The sequence below is a fragment of the Balaenoptera acutorostrata genome, chromosome 13 (assembly GCF_949987535.1).
Source record: "Balaenoptera acutorostrata chromosome 13, mBalAcu1.1, whole genome shotgun sequence".
Classification (NCBI taxonomy): domain Eukaryota; kingdom Metazoa; phylum Chordata; class Mammalia; order Artiodactyla; family Balaenopteridae; genus Balaenoptera; species Balaenoptera acutorostrata.
In genome coordinates, this window is record NC_080076.1 from 77,476,594 (window position 1) to 77,493,685 (window position 17,092).

A 17,092-nucleotide genomic window follows, 5' to 3' on the forward strand; every position below is an offset into this window, starting at 1 on the left:
CTGAGCAGGGCTAGGTTTTCTGTGGGCTTCTTGGAACCCCAGCAGATCCAGCATCATCCTTCTCAGAGTGCCAGACATTCAAGGTATAGTTTTCTCTTTTACTGGAGTTGGAGGAAACTGACAGGTGGCTGCAGCTCTGGGGATGATTTGGGGTGGGCTGGGGGCTGCCTCCAACTGAAGAGAGGAAGGCAGATTCCTCAAAAGCCTCAGTCCTGAGAGTTGTTGAACCTTAGCAGCATTATTCATTACCCCTCAGCACCTCATACTTTGCCCTGGACCATCTAATACCTTAGGTCATTTTGAGCTCATTTGTTTTTCTCTCAACAACCTAGTGGGGGTGGGAAAGGTAGGAAGAATTGCCCCAATTTCATATGTGGAAAGGAGTGACTTGCATAGGCTATGCAGCTAATTCATGACAGCTGGGACTTGAATCCGGGTCTGAATTATACTGAGATAAAGAAAAAGGGGGACTTCCCTGGCGGTCCAGGGATTAAGACTCCATGCTTCCACTGCAGGCGGTGTAGGTTCAAAAAAGGGGACGGAACTCAGGCTCATGGCAGTGAAATCGCCAAGTCCCAACCACTGGACCGCCAGGGAATTCCCTATTTATTTCCTCTTCAGTGAACTTTGATGGTTTGTGTCTTTCAAGGAATTTGTCCATTTCAATAAGTTGTTTAACTTATTAACATAAGGTATTCATAATATTCCCTTATTATTTTAAAAATATGTGTAAAGTTTGTAGTGATGTCACCTCTTTAATTTCATTGGTTGATAATTTGTGTCTTTTCTCTTTCCCTAATGTGTTCGGCTAGAGCAGGGATCTCCAAACTTTTCTTTGATAAAAGCCAAATAGTAAATATTTAAGGTTTTGCAGGTTATACTGTGTGTATTTCAACTACAGTAAGTCCCCTACATACCAACCTTCAAGTTGCGAACTTTCAAAGATGCGAACATGAGTTTGCATGTCCAGTCATATAAGTTAGTTCACGTGTCTGGTGTACTTTGTCACGTGCGTGCATCCTCTACAAGTGGCTGTGTTTCTGTGTACTGTACAGTACTGTATAGAGTACAGTAGTACAGTATCTTTATTTCAAGCCCAGGATGTCTAGAAGCAAGCATAAAAGCAGCGGTGATTTAGCTGGTACTGCTAAGAAGCGCCAGGAATTGGAGGCCCAGAGAAAGGATGAAGAGAGACAAGAGGAAGAAGAAGTAAATGAAGAACCGAAGAGATTCACAATGCAGGAAATGGCAAGGGAATTTTCTTTATCTGAGGAGGCACTGTTTTTGAGGCACAGGAACCGAATGTAGAACGGTACACGAAGGTTACAGCAACCATTCAAAATGCAATCCAGTGCTACCATGTCACCTATGACGAGAAAAAAGGAGCTAGACATCACTGGATCGTTTTCTCAGGAGGGTAGATAGAATTGAATCCAGCAAGGAACCAGAACCTGTGCCATCAACGTCAGGCATGAGTGAAATAGCAGCTTGCCCTATGTCTCCTATTGCTGGCAATCCTTCAGCTCCACCGTCTCCCACCTCCTCTCCCTCCTCCAGTCAGTAACTCTTCTTGCCTGTTCCCTCGATGCCAGCCTCTGTATGCCAGCTGTTGCACTGTACTACTGTACTTTTCAAGGTACTGTACTGTAAGATTAAAAATGTTTTATTTCTTGTGTTGTTTTCAATGTATTATTTGTGTGAAAAGTATTATACGCGTATTACAGTACAGTACTATATAGCCAATTGTGTTAGTTGGGTACCTAGGCTAACTTTTGTTGCACTTATGAACTCGCTCTCAGAATGGAACTTGTTCATTTGGACGGGACTTACTGTACTCAACAACGCTGTTATAGAGTGAACACAGCCATGGACAATACACAAATGAATGGGTGAATAAAACTTTATTTACAAAAACAGGTAGCTGGATTATGGGCCATAGCAGGGCAACTACTGGGTTAGAGATTTATCAATTATATTGATCTCAAAAAATCAACTTTGATTCCATTGATTTCCTTTACTGTTTTTCTGCTTCCATTTCATTGATTTCCTATTCTGATTTTTATCACTTCCTTTCTTTTGCTTACTTTGAGCTTAATTTTTTCTTTACCTAGTTTCTTTTTTTTTTAAATTTAATTAATTAATTAATTATTATTATTATTATTATTTTGGCTGTGTTGGGTCTTCGTTTCTGTGCGAGGGCTTTCTCTAGTTGCGGTGAGCGGGGGCCACTCTTCATTGTGCGCGGGCCTCTCACTGTTGCGGCCTCTCTTGTGGAGCACAGGCTCCAGGTGCGCAGGCTCAGTAGTTGTGGCTTACGGGCCTAGTTGCTCCGCGGCATGTGGGATCCTCCCAGACCAGGGCTCGAACCCGTGTCCCCTGCATTGGCAGGCAGATTCTCAACCACTGTGCCACCAGGGAAGCCCTTTACCTAGTTTCTTAAGGTCAAAGTTGAGGTCACTGATTTGAGATCTGACTTCTTTTTTAATGTAACTGTTAAGTGCTTTACCTGCATCTCACAAAGTTTTGATGTGTCTTTTCATTTCATTCAGTTTAAAGAACTTTGATTTCTTCTTTGACTTATGGGCTATTTATTAGTGTGTAATCTAGTTTCCAAATACTTGGATATTTTCCAGATTTGTTTTTGTTATTGTTTCTAATTTAATTTCACTGTGGTCAGAGAACATACTCTGTATGACTTGAATCTTTTAAAATTTATCTAGACTTCTTGTGTCCGTAGAATATTCTCCAGGCCATAATTGTTCTGTATGTACTTGAAAAGAATGTGCATTCTGTTTTGGTTGGATGAATGTTATATAAATGGCAGGTAGGTCAACATTGGTTGATAGTGGTTTTCAAGCCTTTATATCCTTACTGATTTTCTGTTTACTTGTTCTATATATTATTGAGTGGGAAATCTCTTATTATAATTGAGGATTGTCTGTTTTTCCTTATAATTCTATAATTTCTGTTCCATTATTTTCAGGTCCTGTTATTACATGTATAAATACTTATGATAGTTGTGCCTTTGTTTAATTGGCCCCTTTATTATTATGAAATGAAATGTATTTGTAATATTTGCTGTGAAATATACTTTGATATTAATATAGCAATCTTAATATTAAGAATCCTCAGCTTTCTTAGTGTTAGCACAGTACATCTTTTCCATCCTTTTATTTTTATTCCTATGCCTATTTGTATCTATATATTTAAAGTGGGTTTCTCAAAGGCAGCATATAGTTGGGATTTTTTTTCGTTGTTTTTTGTCTTGGTTTTGGGTCCATTCAGACAATCTGTCTTTTAATTGAGGTGTATAGGCCATTTACATTTAGTGTGATTATTGATATGATTGGGTTTAAATATATAATTTTCTCTGTCTCTTTTTTTTTTTCTCTTTTTCTGCTTTCCAAAAGTATCCAAAAGGATACTTTTTATAATTTCACTGTACCTCTTTTGTTGACTTATTAGTTATTACTGTTTATTGTATTATTTAAGTAGTTGTTTTAGGGTTTATGGTATACACTTTTTTTGGCTGTGCTGCATGGCATGTGGGAATCTCTGTTCCCCAACCAGGGATCAAACCTGTGCCCCCTGCAGTGGAGGCCCAGAGTCTTAACCACTGGACCACCAGGGAAGTCCCATAGGGTCTATAATATACAGTTTTAACTTTTCACAGTCTACCTTCAAGTGATATTATGCCATTTCATGTTTGATATTACAACAGCATATTTCATTTCTCTCCTCCCAGGCTTTGAGCTATTGTCATAGTTATTTCTGCCTTTGTTACAAATCCCCAATACACTGTTGTTTTCTTTATAAACAGTCAATTATCTTTTAAAGAGATTTAAATAGGAAAAGTATCTTTGGGAGTTCACTGGCAGTCCAGTGGTTAGGACTCGGTGCTTTCACTGCCATGGCCCCAGGTTCAATCCCTGGTTGGGGAACTAAGATCCTGCAAGCTGTGCAGTGCAGCCAAAATAAATAAATAAATAATAATTTAAACAGACAGAAGGTTATTCCCATATAGATTTTTGGTTTGCAGTTACCATGAGGTTTTGATATAGCAGTCTATATATATACAAGATTGTTTTAAGTTGCTGGTCTTTTAATTTGAAATGCGTTTCCAATATCCTGCATTTGTACTCTCCTCTCAATTGCTGGTTTTGAAATCATATTTGTGTGTGGATGATTTTCTACCTTTACTGTATGTTTGCCTTTCCCATTCGTAATTTTCTATCTTCTAGTTTTGTCCTTTTCTTTTCTGTCTAGATAAGCTCTTCTAGCATTTGTTATAAAGCTGGTTTGGTGGTGCTGAATTCTCTTAGGTTTTGCTTGTCTGTAAAGCTTTTGATTTCTCCATCGAACCTGAATGAGAACCTTGCTGGGTAGAGTATTCTTGGTTGCAGGTTTTTCCCTTTCATCACTTTAAATATATCATGCCACTGCCTTCTGGCCTGCAGAGTTTTTGCTGAAAAATCAGCTGATAACCTTATGGGGATTCCCTTGTATGTTATTTGTCGCTTTTCTCTTGTTGCTTTTTTTTTTTTAATTTATTTATTTTATTTATTTATTTTTGGCCGTGTTGGTGTTGCTGCATGCAGGCTTTCTTTAGTTGTGGAGCGTGGGGGCTACTCTTTGTTGTGGTGCACGGGCTTCTCATTGCGGTGGCTTCTCTTGCTGCGGAGCACAGGCTCTAGGCATGTGGGCTTCAGTAGTTGCAGCATGCAGGCTCAGTAGTTGTGGCGCACGGGCTTAGTTGCTCCGTGTCATGTGGGATCTTCCTGGACCAGTGCTTGAACCCATGTCCCCTGCATTGGCAGGCGGATTCTCAACCACCGCGCCACCAGGGAAGCCCATCTCTTGTTGCCTTTAATATTTCTCTTTGTCTTTAATTTTTTAAAAAACTTATTGGAGTATAGTTGATTTACAATGTTGTGTTAATTTCAAGTGTACAGCATAGTGATTCAGTTATACATATACATATATTGATTCTTTTTTGATTCTTTTCCCATATAGGTTATTATAGAATATTGAGTAGAGTTTCCTGTGCTATACAGTAGGTCCTTGTTTGTTATTTTACGTATAGTAGTGTGTGTGTGTTAATCCGAAGCTCCTAATTTATCCCCACCCCCTCCATGTTTCCCCTTTGGTAACCATAAGTTTGTTTTTGAAATCTGTGAGTCTGTTTCTGTTTTGTAAATAAGGTCATTTATATCATTTAAAAAACATTAAATTCCACATATGAGTTCTTTGTCTTTAATTTTTGTTAATTTGATTACTACGTGTATTGGTGTGTTCCTCTTTGGGTTTATCCTGTATGGGACTCTGCACTTCCTGGACTTGAGTGTTTCCTTTCCCATGTTAGGGAAGTTTTCGGCTATTATCTCTTCAAATATTTTCTTAGGCCCTTTCTCTCTTCTTCTGGGAGAAGAGAGAAATGTGAATGTTGGTGCATTTAATGTTATACCAGAGGTCTCTTGGACTGTCCTCATTCTTTTAATTCTTTTTTCTTTAGTCTGTTCCACAGCAGTGATTTCCACCAATCTGTCTTCCAGCTCACTTATTCATTCTTCTGCCTCATTTATTCTGCTACTGATTCCTTCTAGTGTATTTTACATTTAAGTTATTATATTGTTCATCTCTGTTTATTTGTTTTTTAAATCTTCTAGCTCTTTGTTAAACATTTCATGTATTTCTCGTCTGTGCCTGCATTCTTTTTCCAAGATCTTGGATCATCTTTACTATCACTACTCTGAATTATTTTTCAGGAAGATTGCCTATCTCCACTTCACTTAGTTTTTCTTCTGGAATTTTATCTTGTTCTTTCATCTGGAAAATATTTCTCTGCTGTCTCATTTTGTGTAACTTTCTGTGTTTGTAGCCTCTGTTCCTCAGGCAACAAGATCATAGTTCCTCTTGCTTTTGGTGTCTGCCGCCTGGTGGGTGAGGTTGGTCCAGGCTTGTGCAGGCTTCCTGGTCAGAGGGACTGGTGCCTGCCCACTGGTGGGTGGAGCTGGGTCTTGTCCCTCTGGTGGGCAGGACTGTATCAAGGGGTGTGTTTAGAGGTGGCTGTGGGATCAGGAGGACTTCAGACAGCCTGTCTGCTGATGGGTGGGGCTGTGTTCCCGCCCTGTTGCTTGTTTGGCCTGAAGTGTCCCAGCACTGGAGCCTGCAGGCTGTTGGGTGGGGCCAGGTCTCAGTGCCAAAATGGTGACCTCTGGGAGAGGTCATGCTGATGAATATTGGCTGGGGCCTCCACCACCGTTGTCTTTGCCCCCACAGTGAGCCACAGCCGACCTCTGCCTCCCCAGGAGACGCTCCAAGATCCACAGGTAGGTCTGGCTTAGGCTCGTATGGAGTCATTGCTTTGCCCTGGGTTCCAGTGCACATGAAACCTTGTGTGCACCTTCCACGAGTGGAGTCTCTGTTTCTCCCAGTCCTGTGGAGCTCCTCCACTCAAGCCCAACTGGCCTTCAAAGACAAATGCTCTGGGGGCTCCTCCTCCTGATGCCAGACCCTCAGGTTGGGGAGCCTGACATGGGGCTCAGAACTCTCACTCCTGCGGGAGAACCTCTGTGATGTAATTATTTTTCAGTTTGTGGGTCACCCACCTGACAGGTATGAGATTTGATTATATCATGAAAGTGCCCCTCCTACCATCTTGTTGTGGCTTCTTGTCTTTGGATGTAGAATATCTTTTTTGGTAGGTTTGAGTCTTTTTTTGTCGATGGCTATTCAGCAGTTAGTTGTGATTTTGTTTTTAAGTGAGAGGAGGTGAGCTTAAGTCCTATTCCGCCATCTTGTCTCCTCCTCACTTTATCACTGATTTTAAGCAACTTGGTTATAATGTGCCTTTGTACAATTCTGTGGCATTAAGTACATTCACATTGTTCTGCAACCATCACTACTACCTATTTCTTTGCTTCTTTAAGTTCATTAAACATCTTGCATCTTTGAGTTTATAGTTTTCAACCAAATTCAGAAAAATTTCAGCCATTATTTCTTCAGATATTTTTTTCTGTTTCTCCATTTTCCCTGTCTTTGGGGGATTAAATTTACACATATATTAGGCCACATGAAGTTGCCCCATAGCTTATTGGTACTCTTTTCACGTTTTTGGATTCTTTTGTCTGTGTTCAGATGGATAGTTTCTATTATATGTCTCCAAGTTCACTAAATCTTCTGTAGTCTGATTTGTTGTTAATTCATCCAGTGTAGTTTTCATTTGGGACATTGTAATTTTCATCTCTGGAAGTTAAATTTGGGTTTTTATATTTCTCAGGTCGCTACTTAATATGTAGTTATAATAACTGTTTTAATTCCCCTGCTCACTAATTTATCATTTGTGTACTTTCTGGGTCTTCTTGTGTTGAGTTTTTGCATGTCTGGTGGTTTTGATTGGATGCCAGATATTCTGAATTCTACCTATTTTGGTGCTGGGTATTTTTGTATTCCTATAAATATTCTTGAGCTTTGTTTCTCATACTTAGTTACTTGGAAACAGTTTGATCCTTCTAGATCAAACTGTTAAGCTTTATTAAGTGGGACCTGAGCAGTGAGTAGCCTAGGGCTAATTTTTCTCCACTACTAAAGCAAAACTGATGCCCCATAAACTGTGATGTTTTCCACACTGGCTCTTGGGAAAAGGAACTATTTCCTGTTCTTTGACAGCTCTAATCCTTTTGGCTGGTTCTTTCCCCAGCCTCTGGCAGTTTCCTTACATGCATGGGATTATCAGTACTCAGTGAACACTTGAGTGGGATTCTCAGCAGATCTATAGAGCTCTCTCTCTGTATAACTAACTCTTTCCTTGTTGATACCCTGCCCTGTAAACTAGCTGCTTTGGTCTCCTTGGATGCCTTGGCTTCTCATCTCAGGGAGACTGTTGGGTTCCACCCTCAGTTTCTCCTCCCTTTGCTGCTGACAACTCTGCCCCAACTGTAAGCAGAGGCAGTGGTAGGGCCCACCACATTTGTTTCTCTTCTCTCAGGTCTCTGTCCTTCATGCCTGTTGTCTGATGGTGTATTTGTCAGGTTTTTTGTTTTGTTTTAGAAGGGAGGGTAAGGTTTGGTTTCTGTTTATCTATGTTAGCTAGAATTAGAAGTGTCTTGAAAGCATTACTTTCTAGATTGTTATAAAAATCTGATGCCATTCTGATTCGCATGTAACTGGTTTTTTCCCTTGAAGCTTTTTAGGGTGTCTATCTGGTGTTTTGAAATTTCCCCATGTTGTATGTTGGTATAGATTCTTTGGAGACTCATGTCCTCTTGAGTTTTTCAGAATTTTCTTGTGTTATTATTTTGGTAATTTCTCTCCTGTGTTCTTTCTTTGCAGATTTCCAGTTATAGTTGGATGTTGGCCCTCTTAGACTGACCATTTTTTATTTTCCTTCATATTCTCTTTTGGTTTTTTTGTCCTACTTTATGGGAGATTTCCTCAATTTTATCCTTTCATCATATTATTTCTGACATTAATTTCCAAAGCTTTTGTTTTTTTATCTTCTCTCACAGCCTTTTTCTCCCCTTATTTAATGGACACAATATTTACACTTTGTGCCTTAGTTGTTTCTTGGATATCTTGTTCTACTCTCTGTACTATTTCCTGGGATTTGTTTATTTTTGTTTTGGTATTTTTATGTTGTACTTTTGCACAAACCTCTGATGTTTCTGGGCTATCTATATACTTAAGAGTGAGGCACTTGAAGGTGATGAGCTCTCTTCACTGTTCACTTTCACTGAACAGTAGGCTGGCATTTTCACTGGAGAGCCCAGGCTGGCAGGATCTGTAGGTTTTTCCTCTGGGTTAGTTCAGGGCAGGGTCTTCCAGCCTGCTGTAGGAGCCTGGGGTGGGGTGGGGGCAGGGGCTGGAGCCCTGAGCATCTCAGGTAGTTTCTCCAGAAATAACTTTCGGCCTTCTGCAGGGTGGTGGGGACTTGAATTTCTGCTTCCTACATGCATTTCCAGTCCTTGTTTTTCCCTGGCACATGAGGCCTCCAATTCCCTCCCTTTACAATGTGTTTTGGTTCTGTGTGTGTGTGTGGTGCAGTATGCGTGGGACGGACACAGGACAGCGAGAAGAGGGCAGAGCACTGATTTTGGATAGTAGTTCTGAGCTAAGTCTTTACCGCTTCCCTGCATTTCCTTTTGCACAAAGTAGTTCTAAATCCACTGCCTGTGCCCAAAGGAGGACACGTGGTCTAAGAGAGGCCCAGACTCTTCCAGTGCAACAGTCCACTTGAGGAAAATCCTCACACTGGCACAAGAGTACAGACCAGCTCCAGGACAAGGAGTGGGCAGAACCTGCAGGGTTAGATTTACCTTTGACCTTGGATTTCCATCCCTTTAATCAGACTTTCTGTATGAAAACCATAGACTATAGGGAGTCGAGTGGGGGGCAAGGGTTAGTTTATAAGCATAATGGAGTAAGAATCACATCAAGTGTAAAGAGACCATAATAATTAGAAATACTTTTAATTCCTAGCTTCTTGGCGACCCTCAAGTATCAGAGCCATCCAAGCATGTTGGCCTTCGAATCTTCTCAGCAAGAGTAGATGATCACACAACTCTTAAGGTAAATCAAAATTAGAGGAAGGTTATTTATTGGTGTGACTTTTCCTGTCATGAGCTTCTTTTACACAGCAATGGTGTAAATAGCATCAAATTGAATGAAAAGTTTGTTAGATGCAACCATAAATAATTATAATAAATATACATCAAGTAACTTTACAGCACACATTTTTTTAGGGCCAAGGTTTGGATCTGTCTGGACCTCAATGTGCTCTCTGGGAGAAGCAGTCGTGTTAGCAGCAGGTATCTTACTCACAGCTGTCATCTAGTCAAGTGATGGGCCAACAGAAGCTTCCCAAACCCCTCTTGGGGAGGTAGCTGACAATTCTGAGTCCATTCAAGGGATGGGAAGGATGGGGGCGGGGGGGACCAAGATTTTAAAATACAGGGAGGAAAAACCACTTCTAGTAAATCCAAAGGCTCTTTCATTATGCAGAAATGAAATAAGAGGATCCTTGTTGTCAGGACTACATCCTGGTGTGACCCCCCAGTCAAGGGGGCTATGGCCCCCAGGAGGCAATGGCCAACCGTATTCCTTCCAATTAGGGAAACTGCTTGCAGGCACCTCCAGACATGACTGATCCTGCATCAAATGTAACTGATGCAACCGGAACGATTCATCCAGGTTTACCCTTTCCTTACGTCAGGGAATCTTTTCTATAATGGTCCTTAATGCACCTCCTAAGAATAACAGGGAGGAGGTGGATGCTAATGCCTCTAACTCTAAAATCCACACATCTTCCCAACGGGCCCCGGCAGACGGAGGAGGAGCAAATCCTCTCTCGCCAGCATTCACGCTCCAAAGCCTTCTAGACAGCACTCACTCAGAACTTCCAGTATTCACAATATTATACAATAAATACAGTGATGTGATTCTGTGAGAACTGGCAAGGCCCAAAATGACAGTGTCCAGCAAGATGGCATATGCTGCTCTCGAACAAAGTACCAGTGGACAAAGACCTACTCGGGGCACAAATGCACTGGGGCAGCAGGTGGGCTGCAGCAGCTCAGCCCTGGCACACACTCACATGGGGTGGGGAGGGGGTGCCGGGTGGGCCCGGCTAGAGGGGCAGAAGGACCCTGGTGTCTCCATCTGGACTTGAAGGTCTTAGTCACTGCGGTAGGCCCTGAATTGAGCAGAGCACCTCAGACAGCTCTTTTTAAAATGGGGTGTAGCCTTTCCTCTGCTCCTCACATCACAAATACCGTAGTGAGGAAGGGACATTTCTGAGTACAAAAGTGGGGTAGGCTTGAATCATGTGCTTTCCTGTTTTGAGTCTCGGAAAAAGGCCCCCAACTTGAGCACTGTCCCTCTAGCTCCAGGGGTCCTCTCAACTCCTGAGCTGGGACGCACCTGGCTTGGCTCTGCGTACTAAGGTCAGGGAGGAACCCTTTGGTCTTCTAATCCTAGGCAGCACTCAGTGGGAAACTGTCGGACCGGGGCCCAGAAAAGTCGGACAGCAGAGAGGGCTGTCTGGGTGGGAAGGGACGGGGGAACCACTGTGGGCTTTTCTTCAGGAAAACCCAGACCATGGACAAGGGTCTAAAGCCGGAAGATTAACACGTAAAGCTCCCTGTGTGTGTCTCCCATGTTTGGGTAACTGGCCCAACCATTTCAAGATGGAAGGAGGCCTGCAGGAGCCACGTCCAGGAGAAACTCCAGCTCAAGGCGGAGGGGCAGGGCTGGCCACAGACTTGTCTGTGAAGACGCTCTGCAGAAAGAACAGGATGCTCTGTGGGCCAAGGGCATCTCACTACCAGCTTCCTGCTGGGTGGTTCTGTGATGTGGAACCAACTGGGGCCTCACAGCATCAGAACCTGGTGGCCACGAAGGAACACGTCCAGGAAGATCAAATGAGACAGGAGCTGTCTGGGGACTAAACTATCCTACAAACATACCACAAATAGGTAGCAAAAGAACCAACCCATCACGAAACATACAAATACATAAGGTTAAGTCTTCCAGGAGGTCCTGGAATGTGGACAAAGGTTCGGAAAAGCAGAATGTTGCCAACTCCTCACGCAGGGCCCCGGAGGGATGTGCCCGCAGTGGCAGGCTTCCTAAGCCAGCAGAGCGGTGCCTTGGAGACAGCCTAACTCGGGCTCCCTCCCCTCAGCCACTCAGGGGGTCTTCGCGATAGTGAATGGCACAACGAAGTTTCTCCAGCATGATTTCCAGAGAGGAGTACTGGGGAAGCTTGATCATGAACATGCAGGTCTCCACTCGGATGTAGCGAGAGTCTGGGGAACCTATAGGAGAGACATCGGGCCAGCGTTAGAGCGTGGGACTGGATCCCAGGTAGGTCTGGCTGGACCCTCCGCCTCCAGGTTTGCCTCTCTGGGCCGCTCCAAGTCAACCCCAAGGCCCAGTCGGGGGGATGAGGGCCTGGGAGGCTGGATTCTGGAGGAGGAAAGGGCAGATACACAGCTGCTGTACAGTACAGGTACCAAATGGCTGACCCGTGACAGAATCTGACCGCAGGCAGGTTTGTCTGGCTGGCAAAGAGTTTTGATTTTTTAAATTTATTTTGCTGCATTTAAAAGTTGGAAGATTAAAACACTTCTGGATTTTAAGCTTTTAAAAATTTCAGAAGACATGTCAGCGTCGGGCCTATACTGCCACTTGGCGAAGGTCAGGTTTGGGAAGCACATGGCCCCAAGCCCGCCCCACCACCCCCTGGCCTCTCTCTCATTTACATTTGGGCCTTGGTGTTCCGGGTCCGTGTCCATTGTTCTTCCCTCCTCATGCAGGGCCTAGCAGCCCCAGCTCCAAACGGGGCCCATGTGTCCCTACTTGGAACATGACCAGGGGAGGCCAGTACCTGCTGTGCCATCCGGGGGGGCGATCTTCATGGGGTACGGGGGCACATGGGCTGTGTCGGGGCCCCCGTCTTTGCAGGGGCAGGTGAATGGGATGCGCTCCTGGTTGCAGGCAAACTTGATGAACTTGCACAGCTCCTCCTGGGCGAACATCTCCAGTGCCCCCCAGAAGAACTCGATGTGCTGGTCCGTCTCCATCAGGCCCACCTGGTACATGGTGTGGGCCTGGGGAAGAAAGGCAGCAGACATGAGCAGGCCTGGGCCTCTAACCCAGTGCCCCCCCGACAAGGCTGGGCCCAATCCCGGGGCAGGGCGCAGCAGGGAATCGACGGCTGCAGGACACAGGGAGGTTACAATGATGACAAGGACCACAAAGGCAGTTCTAACAGCGTCTGTCTGTGTGACTGTGGCCTATGCACTAGGCCCGGCAGCAGGGGCTCTCCATACATTACCCCACTCACCCCGCTGGGCAGGTCTTGTCACTGTTCCCATTAGAGGTGAAGCCACTTGGGCAAGGTCTCCCAGCTGGCACGGGCAAAAGCGGGCCAGGCGGAACAGTGGAGGGGGCTTCACCTCAGGCTGGTGACTTAATTCATGGGCTCTGGAGGCAGGTGATCTGCCACTTCCTGTCTGGGTGACCTTGGGTAAGTGACCTGTCTTAGCTTCAGTTTACACAGTAGTGAGATGGGGGTGAGCACAGCTCCTCTCACACGTGAGGAGGACAGAGTGCTGGGGCCCAGGAAGCACTAAGACATGACAGGCCACTGCCAACATGCCTGTCAGCCCGGCCGGCCCAGCCACCAACCTTCAGGAACTCGAGGTTGATGTAAGGGAGGCCGCACGTCCGCAGCTCCATCTCCAGCGGGCTGAGCGTGGTGAGCAGCTGCAGGGGGATGATGGTGCCCAGGCCCGCGCGCACGGCTGTCACACACTCGACGTTCTGCAGCTCCCGCAGCCGCAGGCTCCGGATGGCTGCTGCGTAGATGTCCTTGTTCTCCCACCTGCGGGGGTCGTGGGTGAGGGGCGACGCTCAGGAGGCTGCTCGGGGGCCTGGGGGCCACACCCGCTCGGGCAGAGGCCCCAGGCCGTTACCCGGATTTCCCAGGCCTGGCACCTCAGTGAACTCCTCTCCTGCTCTGGGTGTCACCCGCCCCAGAGCTGGTGTTTCTGAATAAAGTCCTTCCACTGAAGATATCCCACCATCTTTCCTGACGCCCACCGTCCTGCCTCACACCCTCCCCCCAGTGGAAGCCGCCGGTCCCCTGACCTAGGCCCCCGCGCACTCACGCCACAGGGATGTGCCGGCCGCGGCTGCACAGCTCCACCTCCTCGCCCGCCATGGTCAGGTAGGTGAACCGGCAGCAGGGCTTACTGGGCCCGTCGGGGCTCTCGATGGCCAGGTGCTGGGAGGCAATCTCGGCGCACAGGGCCTCCAGCTCGCTCTCGTCGTTGATCTGGAGGGAGGCACGGCAGGGCGGGGCTGACTGCCGCCCTGCCTCCCAGGCCCTCGGAAGAGGGAACCCCTTCCCCAGTTGGGCAGATGTCGGTCATTGCTCGGGTGGGGGCTACCGTGGCCTGGTCCGCCAGCCTTGCCGTCAGTTCAGGGTTAGGCACGTGGCCGAGGCCTGGCTAACGAGACCCAAATTACAGTTGCCCTCTTTCACTGGCGTGGACACGGCTGAAGGCGGTGCACCTCGTGCTGCTGGGGCCATCTTGAGATCACTCATTGACGACATCATTGGAGCACCTGGATTCAACCCTGTCTGAAGCCAATCTATATCTGTACTTTTAGTTTTAAGATCAAATCACTAAAAAAATTTTTTTCCTAAGCTGGTTTGACCTGGGGTTTCTGTCACTTGTCACCAGAGAGCCCTGACTTAATTCCACCTGTGGAAGGTACACGGGCTACCCCCTCCACCATCTGGCCCACTGATGTGCATGCTGGGCCACCGAGGAGAGGACGGGATCTGACCCAGGGGAGAACAAGCCTGTAGCTCTGGGACAGTGAAGGCCGCAGGCAGGCACCCCTGACAGAAGTTCAGGGCATTTCTTTCTGGTTCATGTGCCTCCCCCGCCTCTCCCGAGGTGGTTCTGTATCCCAGCACCCTCTGGGGCCTTGCCCATCCCCTCCAGACAGAAGCCTTGGCTGGACGGTCTGCCTGGGCGCCTCTTCCATCTTCTGCCTGCCTCAGGCCTTTGCTGCCACCCACGCCCCCGGCAGGACTTCTCAGAGCAGCGCCTGGCAGCTATTCATAAATCCCCAGCCTGTGGAGGGCGTCCTGCTTTGACCCTTTAAACAATTCATCGTCGGCCCTCTTTCTGCTGAGAAGCCAACTGCTGTCCAGGACCCCGGCTTTGCTGCTCCCGCGCGCTGGCTTCCCTCAAGTGGCAGCTAAGGGGACTATGGAGAGCGTGGCAACGAGGCCCCTCCGAGGGCCCTCAAGTCTGTGCCAGTGGAGGCCGATCGGCCGACCCCTCCTTCAGCAGATGTCCCCTGGAGAGCAGCCTCGCAAGGCCTCTGACACAAAGGCTGCCCCCGGTGAGCAAGAGCCGCCGGCCTTGGGGAGGGCTGGATCACGGGCCACCTCCACACTCTGCCGGGACGGTCTCTAACCTGAGGAGCGCGTGTGGGCCAAAAAGCTCAGGCTTTCCAGCTGGCCAGACCCGAGCTCTGCTAGTGGCTTCGCTCGCAGCCAGCCCACCGCTCTGAGCCTCACTTCCCTCCTGGCCTCACTGTGAGGGCTTCTGAACACAGCCCTCCAGCGTGGGCCTTACGTAAACGGAGAGCAGCGGGGCAGCTCCCTGACAACAGACGTGAGCCCAGCCTGGCCTCAGCGACTCTGCCGAACCAATGGACAGACCCGACCGCAGCCTGAGCAGTGACCATAGGTGGGCGGGTCTGCGTGCGGAGGGGAACGGTCAGACACTGCTGTGATCTCACTATCTCTGTGTGTCCCAAGGCACAGGGGAGGGAGGAAGAGCTCCGTTCCCAGCGCCCTGCCTAGGTGATACCCAAGAGCTGATCTCCTGTGCTCTTCGTGAAACTCTGAAACCAAGCTCTTAAAAGTGAAACTGGCTCTGCTTGGAGCAGTTCCCACCCAACCCTTCTACTCCTTTAGCTGCCGGGAACCCTTCACCCCTGTGTCCTCATGAGGCCCAGCAGGCTAGTTAAGTCACCCCTGGGCTGCTGCTGTCGGCAGGGAGGGAAGCCTGAGGCAAGCCACGCCAGCAGAGATGCCTTATGCAGCCTAATGTTCTTCAAGAGATGGCTGTCAGTCCCCAGGTGGGGACACAGAGGCCATGGGGTGGCAATAAGGGCCCCAGGGGCACTGCTCCGGGCCCCACTGCCCCCCAGAAAACATGGGCTTTTCACTTACACTCTCGAATTTCTTGACATAATTGTAGGTGAGTATGTCCGCTTCCTGCAGGTCTTGGTCAGGGTCCAGGGGCTCGCCCACCAGCGTCTTCCAGAAGGAGGGCAGGAGGTCCAGGGGAAGAGGGACATCTGCTCGAATCGCAATTCCCAGCAACTGGCCCAGGAAGTGCAGCAGCTGCTCCTCCCCGTAGGTGATGGGGCTTGGGGTCAGGATGTACTTGCCCTGGAAGTGGAGGCAGAGGTGAGGTGACTGACGTGGGCCTCTGCTCCCCACAGGAACATGGGTCCCAGGCCCACGGGACCCACGGCAGGCAGGAGCATGTCCAGCCAGAGCAGCGAGAGCGCCGCCCAGACCAGGAAGGCTCGTGAAAGGGCGCAGAGCTGATGAGGACGCGCACCCATGAGCCGAGCCCCTGCCCCTCAGGGAGCCGACCGCTGGGCCACCAGCCTTGGCTGCCCAGGCCTCGCGTCTTACCTTGTTCTTGTTGACGGCTGAGCTGGGGCACAGCAGGAGAAGGGAGAGCGAGGAGCTCTGCAGCTCTTTACACACCTGCCACAGGAAGTGGCGGAAGGAGCCGCCTGCGGGACAGATGGGGACCTATCAGCCTACCCTGCCTGCAGGCCCTGTCCCCACCGGGAAGTCAACTCCTCTGCCCCCTGGGCTCTGGCTTCGGCAGGTGAAAACAGAACCCGCCCGAGGGCTGGGAGACCCGGGCTCCAATCTGCGGGGCCGCTAACTAGCTGCGTGGCTCCTGGGGAATCACTTCTCTGATGCAGCCAGCCTCAGCCCCTGCACCTAGCAGATGGGGGCAGTCACTGTACCCACCTCCCAGGCTAGTTCCAGGGATTCAACGAGATCAAAGGCAGATCCTACGCGGGTCACTTCTCACAGCTGCAAGCCGACACCGATACAAGGGCTTGCGGGACCCGTGTCCGTCCCCTGCGCTGGGCCAAGAGCGCGGCCCCATGTTTTCCTCAGCACTGCCTCCTGCCAAGCCCAGGGCTCAGTGTGTGTCCAGTGAGGGCATAAATAAATGGATGGACACACGGACACACGCAAAGGGCAACGGCAATGATCAGCTCCTCTCCTACTGCCGTTCCAAATGTGCCTCTGGGCTTCTTGCAAAACTCCTCTCTGTGGCTGGGTCTCCTCTGCCCTTCCGCACGCATCCCATCAGTGTCCTCAGGTCAGGAAGCACTGAGGACAGCTGTGCACGCGGAGGACTTGCTTGGGGACAGATGTCAGGGCCTGGCCGCTTCCACGGAGAAGCAGGAGACTCCCGCCTGCTGAAGCCGCCAAGGGCTGGGCTTTAGAATCGGACAGACCTGGGTT

At 48.2% G+C, this 17,092-nt stretch overlaps 1 protein-coding gene across 9 annotated transcripts in view; it reads right to left on the bottom strand.

Moving 5' to 3' along the window:
* Positions 1-9,578: 9,578 nt before the first annotated feature.
* The window catches only part of HECTD4 (HECT domain E3 ubiquitin protein ligase 4), a 198,876-nt gene continuing 191,362 nt past the window's right edge, over positions 9,579-17,092 (bottom strand). For all 9 annotated transcript variants that reach the window (XM_007170894.2, XM_057526275.1, XM_007170893.2 and 6 more), the window contains 6 exons: positions 16,235-16,338; positions 15,761-15,982; positions 13,671-13,837; positions 13,189-13,384; positions 12,386-12,608; positions 9,579-11,813 (listed from right to left, as the gene is read on the bottom strand). In XM_007170894.2, the coding sequence (XP_007170956.2) occupies positions 11,677-11,813; positions 12,386-12,608; positions 13,189-13,384; positions 13,671-13,837; positions 15,761-15,982; positions 16,235-16,338 (1,049 nt within the window). In that variant the 3' untranslated portion in view covers positions 9,579-11,676. The remainder of the gene's footprint in view (positions 11,814-12,385; positions 12,609-13,188; positions 13,385-13,670; positions 13,838-15,760; positions 15,983-16,234; positions 16,339-17,092) is intronic.